The sequence below is a fragment of the Equus przewalskii genome, chromosome 6 (assembly GCF_037783145.1).
Source record: "Equus przewalskii isolate Varuska chromosome 6, EquPr2, whole genome shotgun sequence".
Lineage (NCBI taxonomy): Eukaryota > Metazoa > Chordata > Mammalia > Perissodactyla > Equidae > Equus > Equus przewalskii.
The window spans coordinates 88387308-88409488 of NC_091836.1; the positions used below are offsets into that span (position 1 = coordinate 88387308).

General features: G+C 36.4%; 1 protein-coding gene across 6 annotated transcripts in view; it reads left to right on the forward strand.

Annotated features, from left to right (window-relative positions):
• PRMT3 (protein arginine methyltransferase 3) overlaps positions 1–22181 on the forward strand; it is a 135581-nt gene that overhangs the window by 15202 nt on the left and 98198 nt on the right. For all 6 annotated transcript variants that reach the window (XR_011541260.1, XR_011541261.1, XR_011541262.1 and 3 more), the window contains exons 8-9: positions 1803–1868; positions 10443–10564. Coding sequence is in view for 2 of the 6 variants with exons in the window: in XM_070624508.1 (XP_070480609.1) it covers positions 1803–1868; positions 10443–10564 (188 nt within the window). In the remaining 4 variants the exon portion in view is untranslated. The remainder of the gene's footprint in view (positions 1–1802; positions 1869–10442; positions 10565–22181) is intronic.

Here is a 22181-nt window from a genome sequence, read left to right on the forward strand (position 1 = left end):
GTAGTTCGTGATTTTATTTTTTGGAGTTAAGATGAAGATAACTCTTGTGAATTCCAGAGATACAGTTGATAGAGGGATAGATTACATGAACTTTCAAAATCCTTTGCCACATTATCTTTCTGAAGAAGAGTCATTGTTATCTAATGTTAGAAATCTGAGATGCGTCACTCTCTTTTTTTTCTCCAAGGAAAACATTGTTCATCCGGGTGAACATTTATCACAGATCATAGTACGGTTAAATAAGTTTTCTTTACTGCATTCTCCTCATTGAATCTGCAGCTAACTCATGCATTCTGTCCACCTTCATGGGCCTGTACATTTAAAACTTACTGTTATTTATATATGTAAAATTTATAGTATATAACTGTTCTCTTGTCTTTAGTCTCATCTTGAAGTTTTTTACATTTATAAGAATAATTCCACGACAGTTTACTAGTCTTAAAAGATTATCTTGCTTCTTAGTATTGGAGCTCTAATTTTATTATTCTTTTGTGTTTTTTTAGTTTTAATAGGTTAGTGCAAAAGATAATTTTTAAATTTCTGTCTGTTACCTTACTTTGTATTAAAGTGTTAATCTTTTGCTAGAGTAAGTATTTTTAAATGGTTATGAAGGCTAGTCTTTTATTTGCTTGCATTTTCATGTTTAGTGGATTTTTCTTTTAAAAATTCAGTTATTAAATTGAAGCTCTGCTATGTCCAAGGCACCGTGTTTGGTGTACTCTGGATTTCCTTGCACCAGGGTGAGCCTGTGAGCAGAAGCAGGTGGACGTATAGAAGGAGCTGGGTGAGGGGCTGAAGCTGAGCCGGGCAGCAGTGCGTGGACTAGAGCAGAACTTGGCATGCTGGTGGTTAAGTTGGAGCAGAGTGACTGCCTCCTTGACTGAGGTGCACCCTTTGTAGGTTTTGTTATGTCAGCAGAAATCACTGGTTGTAGTGTAAGAAGAATATAAAAATGGTTAAAATGTAGGAAATGGTTTTTTTTTAAGACAGCTTTAAAATTAATTAGTTAATAATATGTGTAAATTTATTTAAACATTAGATTCTTTTAGGAATTTTTAAAATAACTTTCAAGGAAAGATTTAACAAGCCTGATTTAAAATTTTGTTTGTAAAGCATTTAAAAATAATTTTGTTAGCCTGGAATTAATTATGGAATTCCCCCTTTTTAGATCCAGGAATTAAGTAAAACAACTTGCCTTTTAATTTAAGACCTCCTTTATAAAAATATTTTTTTAAATCCCAGCATTGGCATAAAAATTTTTTGAGGGATATGGATTGTATAAATTTTGATCTTGTAGCATTTGGTGTAACTGCTTTCTTCCCACCTAGTGGGAAAACCAGAACCGGCATTCCTGGTCGGAGAGACTTTATCGTACTCAATTTACTCGCCGGGCAGCAGAGCCCCTTGCTGCTCGATTTGCTGTCAGTGTCTGTCTCAGCTGAGGTGATTTAAAGGGAATCAGCTCAGTTCATGAACCAGCATAAATGTTAGCATTCACTGCCCGCCTCGGTCCCAGGTCACGTGAGGCTGCAGGTGTGGAAGTCTTGTAATGGGGCTGCGGGCCTCAAATGATTTAGGCTTATAGGCTCTTAAGCATCATCTCCTACTACAGGCATTTCTACGAACAAAACAGGATTATAAGTCAGATAGGTGCTGATCAGTGACTTTCTTAGAAAAACCATACTCAGTTTAGCTTCATTTTGCGTATGTAACTATAACTTAGACATTTATCTATTTTGTTTTTTTCTCTCATATTTTAACATAGCTGTACTAAACACAGTGTTTTTCTCTGTCCACCCTAGGACAAAGTACGAACAGAAAGTTACCGAGATTTCATATACCAAAACCCACACATCTTCAAAGACAAGGTGAGTAGCATGGGGTATAGAATGATACATTTCAGTTGTGCATCATGTCCATCTTGGGCAGTAGCGGTGCTCTCTTGGGTCGTCATTGATAGCAGATGATTTAATGTCCTCTGGCTTTATTTCGTGGGAGACTTTTATGATGCTGTTCTGTGGTGCTGAGTGCTGATAACAGAAATGCTGGGTGGTGCTGTCATTCCATATGCTCTTTCTTTACATTGAGGTTCATTAATTACAGTGACATAGTTTAGTTAAGCTTGGCTTATCCAGATAATTTTCTTTAAATCATATGTTTGGTTTGCTGTGATTCCTCTGAATTTCACATGTATCAGATAAGCCCCACACCAAAGCACACTGTTTTTTTTTTTTTAGATTTTATTTTTTTCCTTTTTCTCCCCAAAGCCCCCCGGTACATAGTTGTATACTCGTAGTTGTGGGTCCTTCTAGTTGTGGCATGTGGGATGCCGCCTCAGCATGGTGTGATGAGCAGTGCCATGTCCGTGCCCAGGATTCAAACCGACGAAACACTGGGCCGCCTGCAGCGGAGCGTGCAAACTCAACCACTCGGCCACGGGGCTGGCCCCAAAGCACACTTTTAATTATTATTCTAGTTTCTGTTATTAGTTAAAACTTAATAATTTTAAGATGATACTGATAGGGTCAAATACTGTAAGGTTAAATTTATTTTATGTACTTTCTTTTAAGACTTCATTTATTTTAACCCCTTTATGAGACACTTTGTGTTTTACCATTAGTCTTAATACTGCCTCAGGTGGTTTCAGAGATGATCTTTCACACTGTGTGTGTGTGTGTGTGTGTGTTTGAAATTTATGTTGTTTTTCCTCCCTTGTGAATTTTTTTTAATTTTTTTTCTTTACTTCCTCCTCCATTTTCTCTCTACATTAGCGTGGTTCCTTAAAAGTTCAGGTTTTCTGTTTGTTCCTCACTAGAAATTAGTCCACTAATTTGGTCAAGAATATTATCATCTCTGCCACTTACATACCTTTGCTTGGGAATTTTCCCCTACTCTTTCCACTTAAAGAACATGTATATTGATAGCTTATCATGTTTTTAATACCCCTTTCACTTCCATTTTATTTATTTTTTTATTTTGAGGAAGATTAGCCCTGAGCTAACATCTGCTGCCAATCCTCCTCTTTTTGCTGAGGAAGACTGGCCCTGAACTCACATCCATGCCCATCTTCCTCTACTTTATATGTGGGACACCTGCTACAGCATGGCTTGCCAGGTGGTGCGTAGGTCCACACGTGGGATCTGAGCCCACGGACCGAGGGCTGCTGAAGTGGAACGTGCGGACTTGACCGTTGTGCCGTCGGGCCAGCCCCCTCACCTCCGTTTTGAAAGATTCTTCTCTAATTTTATTTCATGGGCTTCACGTGATATTGCAGCAGTGACTATTTTAAAAAATCCGTTTTCCTGATTTTTGTATTGTTTGGAATTTAATAAAGATTGCCTTTTCGTTTTCCACATCTGCTTCCTAAGAGCATGTTTCACTTGTAACTTAGCTGACCCAGACACTTGGAGTTTATGTGGAGCTCTGCTGTCTTTTGGCTCGAGCATTACCCGTCATGAAAGGTTTATGATGGTGTGTTTCTTTGTTTTTGCTGATTCCCACTATAGACAGATAGATGATTTCATTTTTAAAATCTTAGTTTTTGTCAGTTCTTTGTACTTAGCTCTTTTGTATGCTTTTTATATGTTGTTGCAGCAGAGACTAATGATTTTTTTATGGTTAGGTTTTATATTTGCACACAAGTGCTGGAAACAATTTATTTAATATGTGTGTCTAGAAAACAGCTTTATTTCCAGTGAAGCAAGTGTGTTACTATTAAAAAGTTTGCTTTACGTTTGTAATTCGATTATGCTCATATTTTTATTTTTTCCTTAATATGTTGCATAGAAAGTAAGCACGTGCTGCTCTTGGAATCGCTAGTCCTGCCTTGATTCTTAGGAACCAGCTGTATAATAATTTTAGGCAAGTAATTAATCTCTTTGGGCCTCATCTGTAAAACGATTTTTTAAACCCTTCTTGTTTTAAAATTTTATGACTTTTGTTGTTATAAAAGCACCGTCATTGCCTTTCTTTGAGTCATCTTTTCCAAATACTTTTTGATATGAATATCATAAGAATTTGTCAGGTGAAAGTAAGTTACAAGTTTCTTTTCAATGTGCTCCAGAATAGACTTTTGTCTTATAATACATAAGAAAATACTGAAAAGGCACTTAGTAATCATAAGATTAAACATTGAGAAATTATTTACAGTCATGTGCTGCCTAACATTTCAGTCAGCGACAGACCACGTATCGGATGGTGGTCCCATAAGACTGTAATTATGAATATGTCTGTGTGTATGGAGTACATCTTACTGGGTTCATGGACCTGAACACAGTCACTTTCTGTTTCTAATTTTTTATCTGTGACAGTATTGTAGAAATGCTGTATGTATTATACATTTTCAGACAAAATACATGACCGTGGAAAACATATCATGTTTATTTTATGTTCTGTTTACTCCTCTTACTGACGAGATTAAATTTACCAGAGTCAGAAAAGGGCTTAGTAGTAAATTGGGAGTGTTTTTCCTTGGTAGTTTGCCCAAGATCTTTTCATTTAATGTATTAATGTATAATTAGTTTCGCTTGGCATTTATGGTTTCTCAAAAATACATAGTCATGCATCGCTTAACGACAAGGATATGTTCTGAGAGATGCGTCCTTAGATTTTATTGTTGTGTGAACATCATAGAGTGCATTTACACAAACCTGGATGGTATGGCCTACTGTACACCTAGGCCACATGATACTAATCTTATGGGACCACCGTCGTATATGCGGTCTGTGGTTGATTGAAACGTTGTGTGGCACATGACTACTGTAATGTAAAATACATGTATCAATTTTTAACTCTGTAAGCACAGTCAAGGTATAATTTTCTGTAATTAGTAATATTTACTCTAGAGCTTTCATATTTTTAAATGATTTGGGATACTTTATTATACTATGGCTGCAGATTTAGAAAATATATTACCATATATTTAAATAGCATTTGATAGTTTATCGATTACTTTCAAACATGTCTCGTTGTGACTGTGCAATACACCTAGAACTAGGCAGGGCCAGTATTCATTTCCATTTTACACGTGAGGAAACTTGAAACCAATAGGTTAATTGACTTGCCCTAAAACGGGCAACTGAAAAAAAGAAATCTGAGGGTTTTTGCTCCTAGTCCGGTGCTCTTAACCCTGTGCCACTACTCTTTGAACACCATTATGTTAAAATAGAATGAGTAAGTAATTAGGGTGGGGTCCATTAGTTACATTTTAATTCACACTCTTTTTCATGTATAGGTCATGTGATTTCTGTGTCCCATGACAGAATATGTTCATGAAATTATTGAAATATTGTTCTTCTAACAAATGTATGAAATAACGTGTTTTTCTAAGTTTTATCGTCATTGTTTTTGTTTGCTTTATCTCCCTTAGGTAGACAAGCTTCATATCACAACACTAACTTCTGTATTTTATTATGTAGTGCATTGTAGAGATTTATTTTTGAAAAGGTACTTAAACTTAAAATGTGTTTCTTTTCCTTTCCTTCCTTTCTCCCTCTATCCATCCCTTCCTGCCTCCTTTCCTTCATTCCTTTCTTATGTTTCAATTCACAAGGCTCCTGTGGAGGCCATATGGTTTCTCAGATTTAATTTAACTTTGCGTGGCATTTAATCATGTTATCACCCACTCATAATTAACTTGTATTTGTAGTCCATTGAAGAACTTCACAGTTAGGCACTTTCTTTATGCTTTTGATTGTTATGTACAGTTAAAATTGATTCAATTTTTCTTTCTTTCTTTGTGTGCTTTTTTTTTTTTTAGAAAAAGTGAATCAAATTCCTTCATTATTTTGTAAAATAATGTTAGTTTATTCAGTTATCATTTCTACCTCTTCTATCAAGTTTTAGTTTATTTGCCCAGTTACCTAATTCTGAGTTAGATGTAATAAATAATTAACATACAATTAAAAATATAGTTTAAATATGGGCTTTAGAAGCAGGTTGACCTGTGTTTGAATGCTAGCTTTGCAAATGAACAGCTGTATGGTCCTGCATCTGTTACTTTCCCTCTGAAGCTCACTTTCCTCATTGGCAAAATGAGGAGTAAATAAGAATTATATATATTTGCATATGTATTTAAAATATGTGTGTGTGTGTATATGTATAGTCTTACGAAAGAACACATACTCTAATTGGAGTATATGATACATATCCTTCTATACTTATCTTTCTTCACTCAGCAATTTCCTTACAGATAATTTCTTATTAACATTCTTTTAATGGCTCATGTATCCAATGTAAGAATGTCCATAAGTTGATTGTTGTCGATAAGTTAGATCAATGCTGCATATAAAAATGTAAAATGTTAAAAACCTTTTTATATATGTGAGAGTACAATAATAAGATAAATTCCTAGCATTGGGCTCCCTGGGTCAAAAAGGCTGTACCCTGCATGGTGTTAGTGCTGCCAGCTTGTCTTTTCATAAACTGTGTGTGAGCGTGGATATTCCCAAACACCATTGCCGAAGCGCTGTGTGATTCCACACTGACCTTTATAATTTCTTAGTTTTGCGAATATCTCATTTCAGTGAAAGTTTCTGGGAGCTTATCACTTAGTGTTATGTTGTATATATTTTTCCATTTTATTATCATTCTATGCCATATAATATTTCAAATTGATGTACTCTAACCATAATGTAAACATATATGCTATGCACTATAGTATTGCCTTGCTGTTCTAGTTAATACCTTTTATTTGTAACTTTAAAAAAATATTTTAAGAGCCAGCCCTGATGGCCTAGTGATTAAAGTTTGGCAGTTGCTGCTTCTGTGGCCTGGGTTCGCTTCCCAGTCATGGAGCCACACCACCTCTCTGTCACCTGCCATGCTGTGGTGGTGGCTCACATAGAAAAACTAGAATGACTTACAACTAGGATATACAACCAGGTACTGGGGCTTTGGGGAACAGGAACAAAAAAGATGAGGATTGGCAACAGGTGTTGGCTCAGAGCAAATGTTTCCCTGCAAAAAAAAAATTAATTTTGTTTGTAGTGATGTTGTATAGCTTGCATCTTAAAATTCTTCACTTTCTTGTGTGTGAGAGTAGTGATGTTAAAATGTGCTGACTCACTCAAACAGGCCACATGTGCGGGAACAGTCACATTCTCCCTTTGAAACCATATGGGCCTCGTCCTTCTTGGAGGGGCAGAGAATAGGAGACAGGGCAGTAGCCTTTGACAGCTTTACATCTTCAGTGGAAATGAGGCTGCTTAGGTTTTCTCTCTTCTGGAGACAGTCCTGGTAAATTATATTTTCAAGATCTAATGAAAGGAAGGACTCCACTTAAAATAGTAAACAACACAGAAGATAAAATGCATAGGAACAAACTTAACTAATAATGTGCAGGACTTAGATGAAAAAGATTTTTTAAAAAACAACTCCTGAAGAACATAACAGATGATTTAAACAAATTGAAAGTCATATCATGTTCTTGGATAAGAAAACTCAAAATAAAATTGTCCATTTTCCCTAAATTAATTTATAGTTTTCGTTCTATCCCCATAAAAATGCTAAGACTTTTTAAAAAATCTAGACAAGCTGATCCTCTTGTTCTTATGGAAAAATAAACCTACAAAATTATCCAGAAATGTTGTGAAAAAATTTTGCAGTGAGGATGGACCAGCCTTACTAGATATTAAAATATTCTGTAAAGCGTCTATAATTAGAATAATTACTGGCACATGATTATATAGATTAATGGAGCAGAATATAAATCCGGAAATAGACTAAACTACACAAAAAAATTTTAGTGAATGTTAAAGGTCCCTGTCTTAGTCCATTCGGGTTGCTGTGACAAAAATACCATACATTGAGTGGCTTATAAACAACAGAAATTTCTTTCTGACAGTTCTAGAGTCTGGAAAGTTCAAGATCAAGGCACTGGCTGATTTGGTGAGGGCCTGCTTCGTGGTTCATAGACTTGCCTTCTTGCTGTTTCTTCACGTGGTGGAGGAGAGCAAGGGCTCCCTCTGGAACCTCTTTTGTAAGAGTACTAACCCCATTCATGAGGGCAGGCCTCATGACCTCATCACCTCCCACAGGCCCCAGTTTCTAATGTGATCACCTTGGGGATTAGGATTTCAGAATCTGAATTCCGGGGGACACAAGCATTGAGACCATAGCAGTCACGTATCAAATCAGTGGGGGAAACACAGACTATTTAATAATGTGTTGGGACAGTTTGTTAGCCATCTGAACAGAAGTAAAGTTGGAACCATCCCTGTTAGTGTATACCATGATAAAGCAAGCTATATTAATGAAACCATAAGTGTACTAGAAGGAAATGTATGAGGATGAAAGAGAATGAGATAGGGAAGAATAGGGAAAGTCAATCTAATTATGATCGAAAACCAGAAAAGATTGATGAGTTTGACTGTATATAAAGAATTTCTGCGTAGCAAAAATCACTGTAGGCAGATTCAAAAGATGAAAATACCTGCTGAGAGACAGCATTACAAGTCATATTATAGAGGTCTCATCTCCTTAACTTAGAAAGAACTCCTGTAAGATTTCATAAGAAAAATTTGATTAGATATTTAATAAGAAAACGACCAAACAACTCAGTGGAAAAATGGAGAAAAGCTGTAAGTTGACAGTTCACATAAAAGGAACTACAGGTGGCTCCACAACATAGGGAGTGATGCTAAACCTTAGGTTAATGGAAATGCATGTTAAAATTAGACCAACATATATTATTTTGTACTTGCCAGATTGAAAGAAATCCGAAAGTTTGATTATATGTTTTATGGGCTAGTCTCACTATGAGGAAATTGAATCTTACACATTGCTGATTAGAGTCTTTGTGAGTAGGATTGCTCCATGGAGGATAATTTGGTTATGTCTAGCAGAGTTATAAATAAGTATATTCTTTCTGACTCAGTGTTTTCACTTCTAGGAATATATTCTCTAGATTTACTCATGTACGAAAAGGGTGAGATATGAAGTTATTTACAGCCTTGATTGTCATAGTAAAATTTCAGAAGCTACCTAAATGTTCATCGATAGAGAACTGGATCAGTAGCTTATGGTACAGCCATAATATGGAATCCTAGACGGCTACATAAGAGAATTTCCGTAAACTGATACAGGAAGATCTCTAAATTATATTGTTAAATTAAAAAGCAATATGTATCACAGTGGGCATAATATGCTTCCATTTGTGTGAAAAGGAGAAGGAAAACATATTGTATTGCATTTTATAGGCATAAAAATTTTCTTGAAGGATAAGAAATATACTTTTTGATGTTTAAACTGTGTGAATATATTACCTAGGAAAAAGTTAAATTATTTTTGAACAATGTAGTAGATTCTTAATTCTAGTTCTGTTTTTCTTACAGTAGCTTCTCATTGCTCAGAATAAAATCCAAAGGCTCTCTGATCTGGCGCCTGCTTAATCCTGACATCACCTCCAGGCAGCCTCTTTCTCACCCAGTGCAGCCCCAGTGGCCTTCTTGCTTTGCCTGGAATCTTAGATTCTTGTTTATTCTTTGTCTCCCCAACAAGATTGTAAGCTCCAGGGACTTGGTCTTGTTTGTTGCTGTACCCCATCACCATGATCAATGCCTGCTCAGGGAATGCTTATAGTAGAAGAGAACTGAAATAATTTCATATTTGGGGACAAGTCTGTAGCATTTTAGGCCATTGATAATGGAAGATTTGAGGCACTACAGTTTTTAGTAATTTCACAAAGTAGTGTACCTCTGAGTGTTTTACTTAATGTGTTTCCTTGGTAATTTGGTTTTGTTTTTTTTACTGTGAACTGAGTAGGTTTCACTATTAATATTCTGAGAACCATAGGAAATTCTTGACTTAGAAATAATTGCTCCCTACCTGTCCCCAATGTCATCTTAAACTTTGGTTTTTTTTATTACTTCCCCAATGGTAATGAGTATCATTTTTACAACTTAAATTCTCAAGTTGCTGGATTCTAGAAGCGAACTTGTTTTTATTATACTTGTATTGTTAAGATGAGTTGAATATTTAATTTTGGAAGTGGAGGGGGATATGACAATATTCTGCATCCATGACTCCTTTATAACCATTTTTTAATTGTGCTGCTTAGGTTAATTCTGGCCACTCAAACTTGAGACAGTTTATTTCTATTAAAATTTAGAATTACTCAGCCTAAATTAGAGCATGCAGTAGGGAAATTAAAAACAGAGAATACTTCCCTGTTAAGAAATCTGTGGAAATTGCTTATTTCATATAAAACATCTCTTAAATTTACATTCTTGCACCTGATTGCAGCAGACTATGACCGAATATGCTGTTATGAATTTAAAACAACCCGTAGTATATCTTCAGTTTCCCGAAATAGAAATTATTACCATATTTGATCACTAGTTTTAAAATTTTGTGATTTATTCCTAACCAGAAATACCATAATATATGGCTGGAATTTAAAATGTTAGACCTTTTCGATAACATCTGTTTTTTTGTTACACCAGGTAGTTTTGGATGTTGGTTGTGGAACTGGAATTCTCTCTATGTTTGCTGCTAAAGCTGGGGCCAAGAAGGTTCTTGGAGTTGATCAATCCGAAATACTCTACCAGGCAATGGATATCATAAGGTAGATGCATGTTAAGACTCGATTTCAGATTATTTTTAAATTTGATGGTTACCAGGTTTTCTTGTCTTTAACAGCTGTCTAATGCACACTCAGGACATTTGTCTTTTAATAAAAATTCATTCTGGAATAATAAGATTTTAAGTTGAATTGAACTAGACATGTTTGAGCTGTGAATAATCTTTTCACAGTTCTCATTGATGGGAACTGTTTTTATATACCTTTCTGTCTTTCCAGATATGGCTATAAATAGGCATTATAATATAAAATTAGAAATAATTGACATAAAAGCTAATATTGTTGGGGGACTCTACAAAACTAAATATTTGTGTCAGTAATATTTCTTTTAGCAAATAGCAGTTAGACTAAAGACTAAGGGTTGTCTGTCTTTTTCTTTTTTGACACTAGCCCTTGTGCCTCCTTCAAATTAAGATAAGTAAATTCCAGAACAGTTACAAACAAGGCAGAGTGGATTTACTTTGTCTCCTAAAACTTAGTTTTTTTCCCTAAAAATATCTCCTCTCTTTAAGGAGTTAAGTTACTTAGGTTCATCGATGGATGATTGATTTTACGATGGCTTATGTCCTAAAAGAGGGCCTTTATTCGAACTACAGTTGATAGAACTAGATTTCTTTAGCCATGTACTTAACAAAAGCACCTTACATTTGGAACTTAGGAGTAATTTCTAGAATAAATAATTAATAGGCTTCTCAACAATTCTTTTTTTTCCCAACTTTATTGAGATACAGTTGACACATAACTTCGTGTAAGTTTAAGGTGTACAGCGTGTTGCTTTGATATAGTTGCATACTGCAAAATGATTACCACTGTTGCCTTGGCTGATGCCTTCATTGCGTCACATAACTACTGTTTCTTTTTTGTGGTGAGAACATTTAAGATCTACTCTCTTAGGAACTTTCAGGTGTATAATTATTATTAGCTGTAATCACCGTCTTGTATGTTAGATCCCCAATGATTCTTAAATGGTCCTCCTGTGGATACTTAGGCTCTGTTCTTAAAATTGATTAATGTTAGGGGCTGGCCCCGTGGCCGAGTGGTTAAGTTCGCACGCTCCGCTGCAGGCGGCCCAGTGTTTCGTTGGTTCAAATCCTGGGCGCGGACATGGCGCAGCTCATCAAACCACGCTGAGGCAGCGTCCCACATGCCACAACTAGAAGGACCCACAACGAAGAATATACAACTATGTACTGGGGGGCTTTGGGGAGAAAAAGGAAAAAAATAGGATCTTTAAAAATAAAAAAAATTAATTAATATTGGTCTTTTCTGATTAGTATACGATTTAAATAGAATCATGTAAAGTGTTTACAGTTTTAGATTTTATTGTATTACATAGAAGTGTAATGTTGAGGTTAAGAGCACAAGGTTTTTGGGTTAGGCTTGGGTTTAAGTCCTTGCTCTACCGTGTATCAGTTGTTTGAACTTGAGTTAAATTATGTCCAACTTCTTTGAGACCTCAGTTGTTTCACTGTCAGAGTGAAAATAATAATGACTGCCTCAGATGGTTATGAGTAGGATAAATGAGTTACAAGTAAGAAATGCATGTAAATCTCTTTGGTATATTTCCTGGCATGTATTAAGTATTCAAAAGTTAATTACTGTTATTATTGACAAGTATCACATTAATGTTTGTTAAAAAATTACATATACCTTGCTTAGATTTTTCATAGATAGTGGTTTGCTTATGATTTTCCTGTTGGAGAACATCCATAATCTAGTAAAGTTGTTGCCTAGTTCTTACGATATCATTAGGTACAATATCATCATTTTTGGGGTTCCATAAGGAGCATCCTTGCTTGTACATTGTCATCCAAACGAATGTGAGAACTGTTGCAAAGAACAGATTGTTTTAGAAGAATTATCAAAAATTTATTGTTGATAGTAAGATTATGGTAAGATATTTCTATTAGAAGTTCTAATCTTATGAAAGATCATGTCCATTTATGTATTAATTTGTCATTTTTGATTTCTACGCAGCTAGACTAGATGTGCTCTCATTTTAATTTCTTTGTGGAAGAAAAGGAAAAGGACAGTGGTAACACTCATTTTATTTTGTGTTGTTGTGTTTCTTTTTATTTCACAGAAGTCCTGATTCCCAGTGGCTTTTTAGAAATATGTTTATACAATGATTATGTTCAAATTCATTGTGTATAAAATTTAATGCTGGAGTGCATGGAACTTTTGCATGAGTACATTTATTGAAACTGACTTAGCACTAAATTTTAGGTACTTTGATTTAAACATAAAATTGCTAACATTGATTTAATACTTTCTCTTGCATTTCCTTTGAGGTCGGTAATTACAGTATATTGTTATCCTTATTTTAGAGATTAAGAATTTGAGGCACAGAGATTAAGTAACTCTCCTTATTTGTAGTGGAGCCAGGATTAGATGCCAGGCAGCCTAGCTCCACAGTCCTTCCTCACAGCCCATTTACTCTGCTGTGTCTCCATTTAACTACTTAGAGGCCAGGAATTGGTTGCATTCAGTAGTTTGCTTTACTTAGAACCCAGAGGTTGAAAAGCAAGCCTTTTTGTTCAGGATAAGTTTTATTTTGGTTAAGCCAACATTGTACTGCTTCTTCAGAAATGTTCTCCTTTGCCTTTTTAATTGTGAAAAGATAGCTATTTCCATAGTGTTCATATGCATCTCCTCCTTGTCTTCCATTCGGAAATTGAAATTTACACTGGGATGAAATAACCTCCGTTCTTCTGTTTGTGAATCTGTCTGTAAAAGAATATGTAGGGAACAGTTCATCGTTCATTTCCCCACAGTTTTCTGCCTCCTCCTTCTACCAGTTGAGGAAGCAACATAGAGCATACTTCTCTCCGCATCTGGAGTCACATGACTTGTTTTCTCATTTTGGCTTTTTGACTGATTAGCTTTATAATAATGGTGGTTTACTTAAGTTCTTTAGCCCTGGTTTCTTCGTTTATAAAATGAGGTGGATGGTAGTATCTGTCTCATGAGATTGTTGTAAGGATGAAATCCGTTTGTGGTGCTCTGTGAAGTGGCTGGCGTGTAACTGCTCACTAGATGTTAGCAGTAATTACAGTCATATTAATTGGTGGTGGTAGTGGTAGCTTTGGCTTGACACCAAATAATACTTTATATTTGTTTGGTTATTTTTCTAAAGTGATCATTTACTGCAGCTATCCCTTCAAAATATGATGACTCTCTTTTCTGCATTCTTTGTATTTCACGGTCTCTATTTTCTCACACCATAAAACTTCAAACTTTAGCCCCTTTTATTCTGTACTCACGCTCCTCCCTTGAAACCTACTCTTAACTTTTCTCTCTTATTGCATGTTGGAGCTTTCTAGAACTGTCACCCATGAGTGAAAACAACTCTTCCACGTGGCAGGCTGTGAGCTCTTTAACTCTCCAAGGCTTCTTTCCCTGTCAGAAATCTGTGCACAGCAGAATTTGTACAAAACTCCATAAGCTTACATCTGTAAAAAACTCTTTAAGTTCTAAAGAATGGATACTTTTTAAATACATGTTTCATTTTTCTTTTAAATATATTCAACTTGCAACCCTGGAATTGTGTTCAAAATAATCGTAAAATAATTTTTCTCTTTTCTTTATTTGAAAAAGAGATCTAATATTTTTAAAGAAATGAGTGTAGAATGGAGTAAGTGTTGGTTTTAATGTAAACTGACATATGTATATATATATATATATATATTAGGGCTTAAGAAGGCGGTCAGGCTTGTGGTTCTAAGGTTGCAGACATGAATAAAGCAGAAGATAGATTTTCGAAGATGTGTTAGCGGGAGCAAATAGAACTCCAAGTGATATATGGAAGGAATGAGAAATTGTTTCATATTCTTGCTGTCATACTTCCAACTCTGCAGTGAATGATCATTTTAGAAACATAAACTTACTTGAGGATAGTAAAGCTATTCAGTTGCCAGACAATTTGTATACTGTGTTTACCCTCAGGAAGCAGAGGTAGCTTCTGGTGATATTTTTACCATTCCTCTGGCTGCCTTTGCTTTCTTATGGACTCAGCCATGAAATGGCTCATGATTCAGACTTTTGGATGTTATTGCAGAGGAGTTTTCATGAGAAGGTTGATCCATCATACGGCTACAATGCAGTACTTTCAATCTCAGAATGGCATTAAAGATGCAGTCTTTTATATTGCCTGTGTCTAGAATATTGTTAGAAATGAAACATTAGGAAAAGCCTAGAGAATGTTTTGTTCTTTGGCATGTTTATGTAAGTGTCTTTCTCTGTATTCTAGGACAGGAGCTTTATCTTCTCAATTTTTTTACCCTTAACACCTAGCAAAGTGCCTGATACATGGTAGATGCTTAGTAAAGGTTTTTGAGCAGAATAAACTAACTTAACAATGATTTTAAAGATACTGGTGATACTATATAAGATGTGGATCAAGATCACAAAATACACCAAGACACATTCTTGAAGAAGGGATGTTCCTTCATATTTTGCTTCTAAATTGAATAGAAATAACATGGAGGAGTGAATTAAAGCTGAAGAGAATTTTGAACCGCTGATGAGGCTAAATTGTAAAAAAAAATGTTTTGCTACTCAAAAGCCATAGAATTCTAATAAAGATGATCAAGACAAGGAAACTAAATTCCTTTCTTCTCCCCCTCCACTGACCCCTTAATTTCCTGTCCACACGGTGCTTCTGTCTTGGGGGAGTCCCGTGACTCCCGCTCGTCCATGGGTCAGCAGAAGCACTCATGTGACTCACTATAAAGTTGTAGTTGCTGCTGAGAACGTTGCCGCAAAGGATGCAGTCCAGGAGCGGCAGGAAAAAGATGCCCTTCGGTCAAGAGGTCATGTGCAGACTCCCCAGTAATCCCTCTTTCTCTGCAAGAGTCACACAAGATGTACTTTTCTCTCTAGCTGCAAACTTCAGAGACGCATGTGAAATGTCTCTACCCAGGGAAGTTTTCTTAGTCTTAGAGTCCATAGTTCTCAAAAAGAACGGATCACATAGGCACGTCCCTGAATGTGCCCAGCCATGGTGCAGACCCATGTCAGGAATCTGCTTGTTTACTTTAAACATGCTGTCAACCTGGTTTTTCTTGGTTTATGGCTTCAGGCGTGTAGAAAAGCATCACTACCCAGTAACTGTGTGAATGTTCAGGAGTTTTATTCCTAGAGTTTGATCAAGAATTATTGCTGTGGTTACCGAGATAAATAGGAACTGAGTAGAACAGACCTGCTGTGTTAACTCTTTTCTCACAGGTCAAAATTAGAAACCTGGGATTCATACTTGGCCTTCCCTTCTCCTTTACCAACATACCTGTTGTAGATAGAGTCCTGTTAGTTGAGTATCTTTAATATTTCTCAAATCCTTCTCTCTTCTGTTTTTGATGTTTCTCAAGTCCATGCCTTAATTCACATTCTTGCATCTCTCACCTGAATTAATGCACCTACATGTAGCTGACCCAGCCATTTGTGCTTTGTGTTTGCCTCCTACTCCTCTCTGTCATCCATTTTCTGTACTGCAGCCAGATTGATTTCCCCACCAATTCTCCTCCCCTTTAGATAAAAAGGGAAGAAAGGGAGCAAAAAAGATGTTTTTGTGTTGGGAAGACATAGGAGAGGATAAAGAAGAAACTAAGAATTACCTATGATCCTGCTGTGAGAGATCACTATCAACATTTTGGCAAGGCTTTCCAAAGCCTTGGGTCAACAGGAGATGAAATCTGTAGAAATGTAAGCTTTACTAGAATCTCAACTCTCCAGGGCTAGGCAAGGGTTTTCTCTCTTTCATTCACCAGTGTGCCCCAACTACCTGGGTGAGTACCTGACACGTAGTAGGTATTCAGTGTAAATACTTAATGAATGAATTAATGAATTTTCAAGATCCAGGATATCAAATGTTCAAAGCCAAGTAAATCATCATCACCAAAGCCTGAAAAACCGTTGTCTCTGCTTGAATCCAGATGGTTCCTTTCATTTTTTTCACTGTATTAGAAACTGAGGTATTGCTCATTTTAAATATAAATGTCCTCAGTGTTAAGTAATTCCTCAGCTAGACATTTGTAAACACAAATGATACATTTAGGAGGGAAGCAGTTCATGGGGTAGCCTTGTTTTTGTTCCAAGTCTGAACCCTGTGTTTGAAATTATCTGCCTGGTTGTACTATTTATTTTTTATGGGATGTACATACATCTTCCCTCTGTCTCAAGTGGTTAAGGATCCTTGTTTGTAGTTTACCTTTATGAATGGAGGACTGGATTCTTTAGTAACGGTAACTGGTATGCGTTTTCTCTCTGAGGGGAGGGAAGGGAGACCTGGTCTGAGCACCATTCTTCCAGTAATTTTTCAGTCCCTTTTGACTTTGTATTCCTGTTGCCTCCAGGGTCTGTGTCCACTGTGATCTTCTCTGATGTGTGCACTGAGTGCTGGGTCCTTGCTCACAGATTTACCAGTATGGTTTAATTCCCCTTTTTCTTCCACTAAATTATCAGAATCTTTGGTTCTTTGATATCACCTTCTAACACGTTCATGCATTTATCAGTTTACTACATTTTGTATTACTTTATTGTCATTTCACTGTGCTTGGGGAACAAAAGAGAAGTATGTGTACTTGCATGCTGTATTGAACTGAAAGCAAAGTAATATGATTTGTTGTTAGTGCTGTTGAGTGGATTCTGACTCCTGGTGCCCTGTGGAAAGCAGAGCAGAACCCTGCCTGGTCTTTTTGTGCCATCCTCTCACCTTCTAGCACTGTATCAGACAGTGTTCTGCTGCTATTCATGGCCAATTTTTTTCAGAAATAGGTGGCCATGTCCTTCTTCTAGTCTGTCTTAGCCTGGAAGCTCCACTGAAACCTGTCCACCATGGGTGACCCTGCTGGTGTTTGAAACACCAGAAATACTGGTGCCATAGCTTTCAGCATCACAGCAACAGGCAGCAGGCAGCTGCCACAGTATGACAACAGACAGGTGGTGTGGTTCCCTAACCGAGAAATGAACCTGGGCCATGGCCGTGAGGGTTAACCACTAGACCACCAACAGTAACATTGTGCCTTGTATATTTTTAGATCTCTTAGGGTACTCTTCCCTGCCCCTCCCCCATGTGCTTTTTAAAAAAAATAGCTATCACCCATGTATTCTTCTAGGTAAACTTTATAATCATTTTATCACTAACTTTAAATGCCACTTACTTGATTAGGTGTTCTCTGTATGAGCTCCCATAGTGCTCTGCCCTGTTTCCACATCTATCTTCCTACTATACCGTGTTCTTTCTTAGGATGTAGACCATGACTTCACTGGGCAGAAGCATGTTACAAATTTGATCCTGTTTTCTATTCTGAAAGTCCTGAAATGGCTCTTCATTGTCTGTAAGTAAAATCTAGACTCCCTACATCACTTCTACCTACCTCCCAACTTTGTCACTATGTACTACCCCGTGTTGTTCTAATCATAATAAACTATTTATAGTTCTTCAAATTTGCTGTTTCTCTTGCATGCACACACAGGCAGTTTGTGCAGACAGAAGTGACCCTCCCTTACCCATTCTCATACACATCTTTGCCGTGCTCTGTCTTTTCCTGGCTAAGCTCCAACGTCACTCACTTAGTTAAGGGCTTATCATATGAGCTCCCATAGTACCCTATGCGTTTCACCCTTCTGTCTCTCTGAGAGCGTGTTCTTAAGTGCATAAACTAAGTCTTTTATCTCTGAATGCCCCGTACAAGATAATTAATCATGGTGATGTCTCTGTATCATGAAATAAAAGTTAAATCACTACTTTTAAGATAGGAAACTGTTGTTCTAAGAAAATTTCCACTCAGAAAAATAGAGTTTCAGGGCTCATTGGATTAGTTAAGAAACTTATTTAAAATATTCTTTTTATTGCAATGTCCTGTTTTTATAGATTAAAGCTATGCTAGTTTTTGAGTAGGTGTTTCCAGAGAGAGAATTCATTTGGAATGCTTTTATGCTAAAGTAAGGTGTAGTGAGTAGCCACCTGACAAAAGTAAGGTAAATCTATAGTTGTTTTCATGAATGGAAAATCAGGTGGTGATTAAGATGAGCAGACTCATGTAGGGGTTATCTATGTGAACGGTATCTGTGTTGAGCTACTTTAATACAGAATTACTGGAAATTATGGCCTTTGTCTTTTTTCCTGTGTATTCCCTGAAATCCCAGTCTTTCCTGTTAGATTCGTATTTGAACGAGTAATTACTGATGCAAATAGGATTATGACTTGTAGCAGACAATAAACAGCCTGAGCAGATGGCCTCTTACAGAACACGTCTTGTTTTGGCATAAGCGTTCTGAAGATATTTCTAGGCAATGGGAACATTTTGATCTTTTAAGAAGCTTTTTTATTTTCTTTGGAGTGTTTGTAGTTGTTAACACCTTAATAAATATTTCAGTAAATAGTAAGCAACTACAGCAATTTCATCAGAAAGAATTCTGTTAAATATCTGCTTAAAAAAACTCAAATATCTAAGCATTCTTTTCTTTTTTAACTTTTGTGTGAAGTATACATATTTTAAAGTGCATAAAATATAATATGTTATAATATGCATAAGTATGCATGAATAACAAGAAGTAGAACATTGTCAGCCCTTCAGAACCCCACCCACTTGCATTCGCCCTTTCTCAGTTGGGTGCTGCCCCTGCCTGACTGAGGTGACTACCATCCTGACTTGTGCGTCAGTCACTGCCTTGCTTTGCTTTATATTTTAAACACTTAAACGGGCATTCATTTAAGATCATTGTTTGCTCAATTTTGATCTTTAAATAAATGAAATCATATATTATGCATTCTTTTGTCTAGGTTGTTTTGCTCAACATTCTTTTTAGCGTGCATTCATGTTGTGCGTAGCTGTGCTTCATCCATGGTGGTTGTACAGAATGCCATTGATGAATATATCCCAGTTTGTCTTTTCTGTTCTTGATGAACACTTTTGTGTTTCCCAGTTTAGGGCTATTATGAACAATTCTAGTCTGGACTTATTGTATGTGTGCCTGGTACACACGTCTGTGGGGTATATACTTACAAATGGATTGCGTGCTTTAGGGTATACATATCTTCAGATTTTCTAGATATTGCCAAACTATTTTCCAAAGAGATTATACCAGTTTATACGTCCGCCGGTAGTATATAACAATTCTGATTGGTATTGTCTACCTTTAAAAAATTTTTTCAATTGATTGTATAGCAGTATCTAATTGCAACTTAAATTGCGTTCCTGTGATTGTTACTGAGGCCGAGCACCCTTTCACATGATTATTGATGGACCTTTTGAATTTCCTTTTCTGTGAAATATCTCTTCTCGTCTTTTGCTCATGTTTTTCTTAAGTTGGGTCTTTTACTTATTTATTTGTGGACAATCTTTATGTTTTTTAGATTTGAATTGTTTATAGGTTTTATGTAATGCGAAAGTCTTCTCTCATTCTTGCTTGCCTTTTTACTCTCTTCGTGGTGACTCCTGATGTACTGAAATTCTCAATTTTCATGTAGCAGCATTCTTATTTATGGTTGTCACTATTTGTGACTTGAGTATGAATCTTATGGAGATATTCTCCCATATTCTCTTCTAAATTCTTTATAGTTGCTTTTTTTTTATATTTAGATCTGTAATCCACTGGGCATTGTTTTTTATATATGGTATGAAGTAGTGGTCCGGTTTTATTCTTTGTTTTGGTAATCTGTTTAAATGACCTAGTTGTCCCGGTCTCACTTATTACAAAGACGATTCTTTACTTTGCAGTGTCATCTTTGTCAAGTATCAAGCATCCATAAATGAGGCCAGTCTAACCTTTATACTAAAAGTCTACTATGGCCGTAGAACAGAAAATTACAGGTCACACATTCGTGAATATATATGCAAAAATTCTAATCAAAATAGAAAACTAATTGAGCAATATACTGGAAGGTAAGGTTTACCCCGGGAATATAAAGTTGCTTAAATATGAGAAATCAACTCAATAAATCTATTGAGATCATTTCAGTAGATGCAGAAGAAAAAGTTTGATAAAATTTCGTGTCCATTCAGTATATCTATGTATTAAAACCTTTAGCAAACTAGAGCTAGAAAGCAATGTCCTAACATGATACAGAGCATCTCAAAAACAAAACCTACGGCCTGCATCTTGATGAAGCCTTGAGAGCATTCACTTCAAGTTCAGGAATAGGAGAGGGATCCTTGCCATCACCTTTTCTGTTCAACACGGTGAAGGAGATCCTCGACAGTACAGCAAGGCAATAAAAAGAAAGGTATAGGGGGCCAGCCCTGTGGCCGAGTGGTTAAGTTCGCACGCTCTGCAGCGGCGGCCCAGGGTTTCACTGGTTCAGATCCTGGGTGCGGACATGGTACTGCTCATCAGGCCATGCTGAGGTGGCATCCCACATGCCACAACTAGAAGAACCCACAACTAAGAATATACAATTATGTACTGGGGGGTTTTGGGGAGAACAAGGAAATGAATAAAATTTAAAAAAAAAAAAAAGAAAGAAAGAAAGAAAGGTGTAAGAACTGGAAATGGGGAAACAAAACTATTCTTGTTCACGGGGCCGGCCCCGTTGCGGAGTGATTAAGTTCATGCACTCTGCTGCAGCGGCCCAGGGTTTTGCCGGTTCAGATCCTAGGTGAGGACATGGCATTGCTCATCAGGCCACACTGAGGCGGCATCCCACCTGCCACGGCTAGAAGGACGCACAACTAAAATAATACAACTATGTACCAGGGGGCTTTTGGAAAAAGGAAAAATAAAATCTTTAAAAAAAAAAAAACCAAACCTATTCTTGTTCACTAATGAGATGTTTATGAAAAAAATGAACATGATGCTATACGGAAAAATTAACTTAAAGTGGAAACTAAAACAGTTGTAGAAGAAACCAGGTGAAAATATTTGATGTAGGCAAAAATTTCTTAGGTATGACACCAAAAGCATGAACCACAAAAGAAAAAAATGATAAATTGGTCTTATCAAAATTAAAAACTTTAGCTCTTCATAACATACCATTAAAAAAATGAGAAAGCCACAGTATAGTAGAAAATATTCACAGTACATAAATCTGACAGAATTTTTATCCATAATGTCTAAAGAACTCTTAAAATTCAATGATAAAATTACAACTGACCTGATTTTTTTAAAATTTTTTATTGAGTTAATGATAAGTTACAATCTTGTGAAATTTCAGTTGTACGTTAATGTTTGTCAGTCGTGTTGTAGGTGCACCCCTTCACCCTTTGTGCCCACCCCCAACCCTACCTACCTTTCCCCTGCTAGCCACTAATCTGTTCTCTTTGTCTACATTTTTAGATTCTTCATGTGAGTGGAGTCATACAGAGATTGTCCTTCTCTATCTGGCTTATTTCACTTAACATAATTCCCTCAAGGTCCATCCATGTTGTTGCAAATGGGACGATTTTGTTCTTTTTTACGGCTGAGTAGTATTCTATTGTGTTTATATATATATATATATATATATATACACCACATCTTCTTTATCCAATCATCTGTTGATGAGCACTTAGGTTGCTTCCACGTCTTGGCTATTGTAAATAATGCTGCACTGAACATTGGAATGCATAGGACTTTTGGAATTCCTGACTTCAGGTTCTTTGGATAGATACTCAGTAGTGGGATA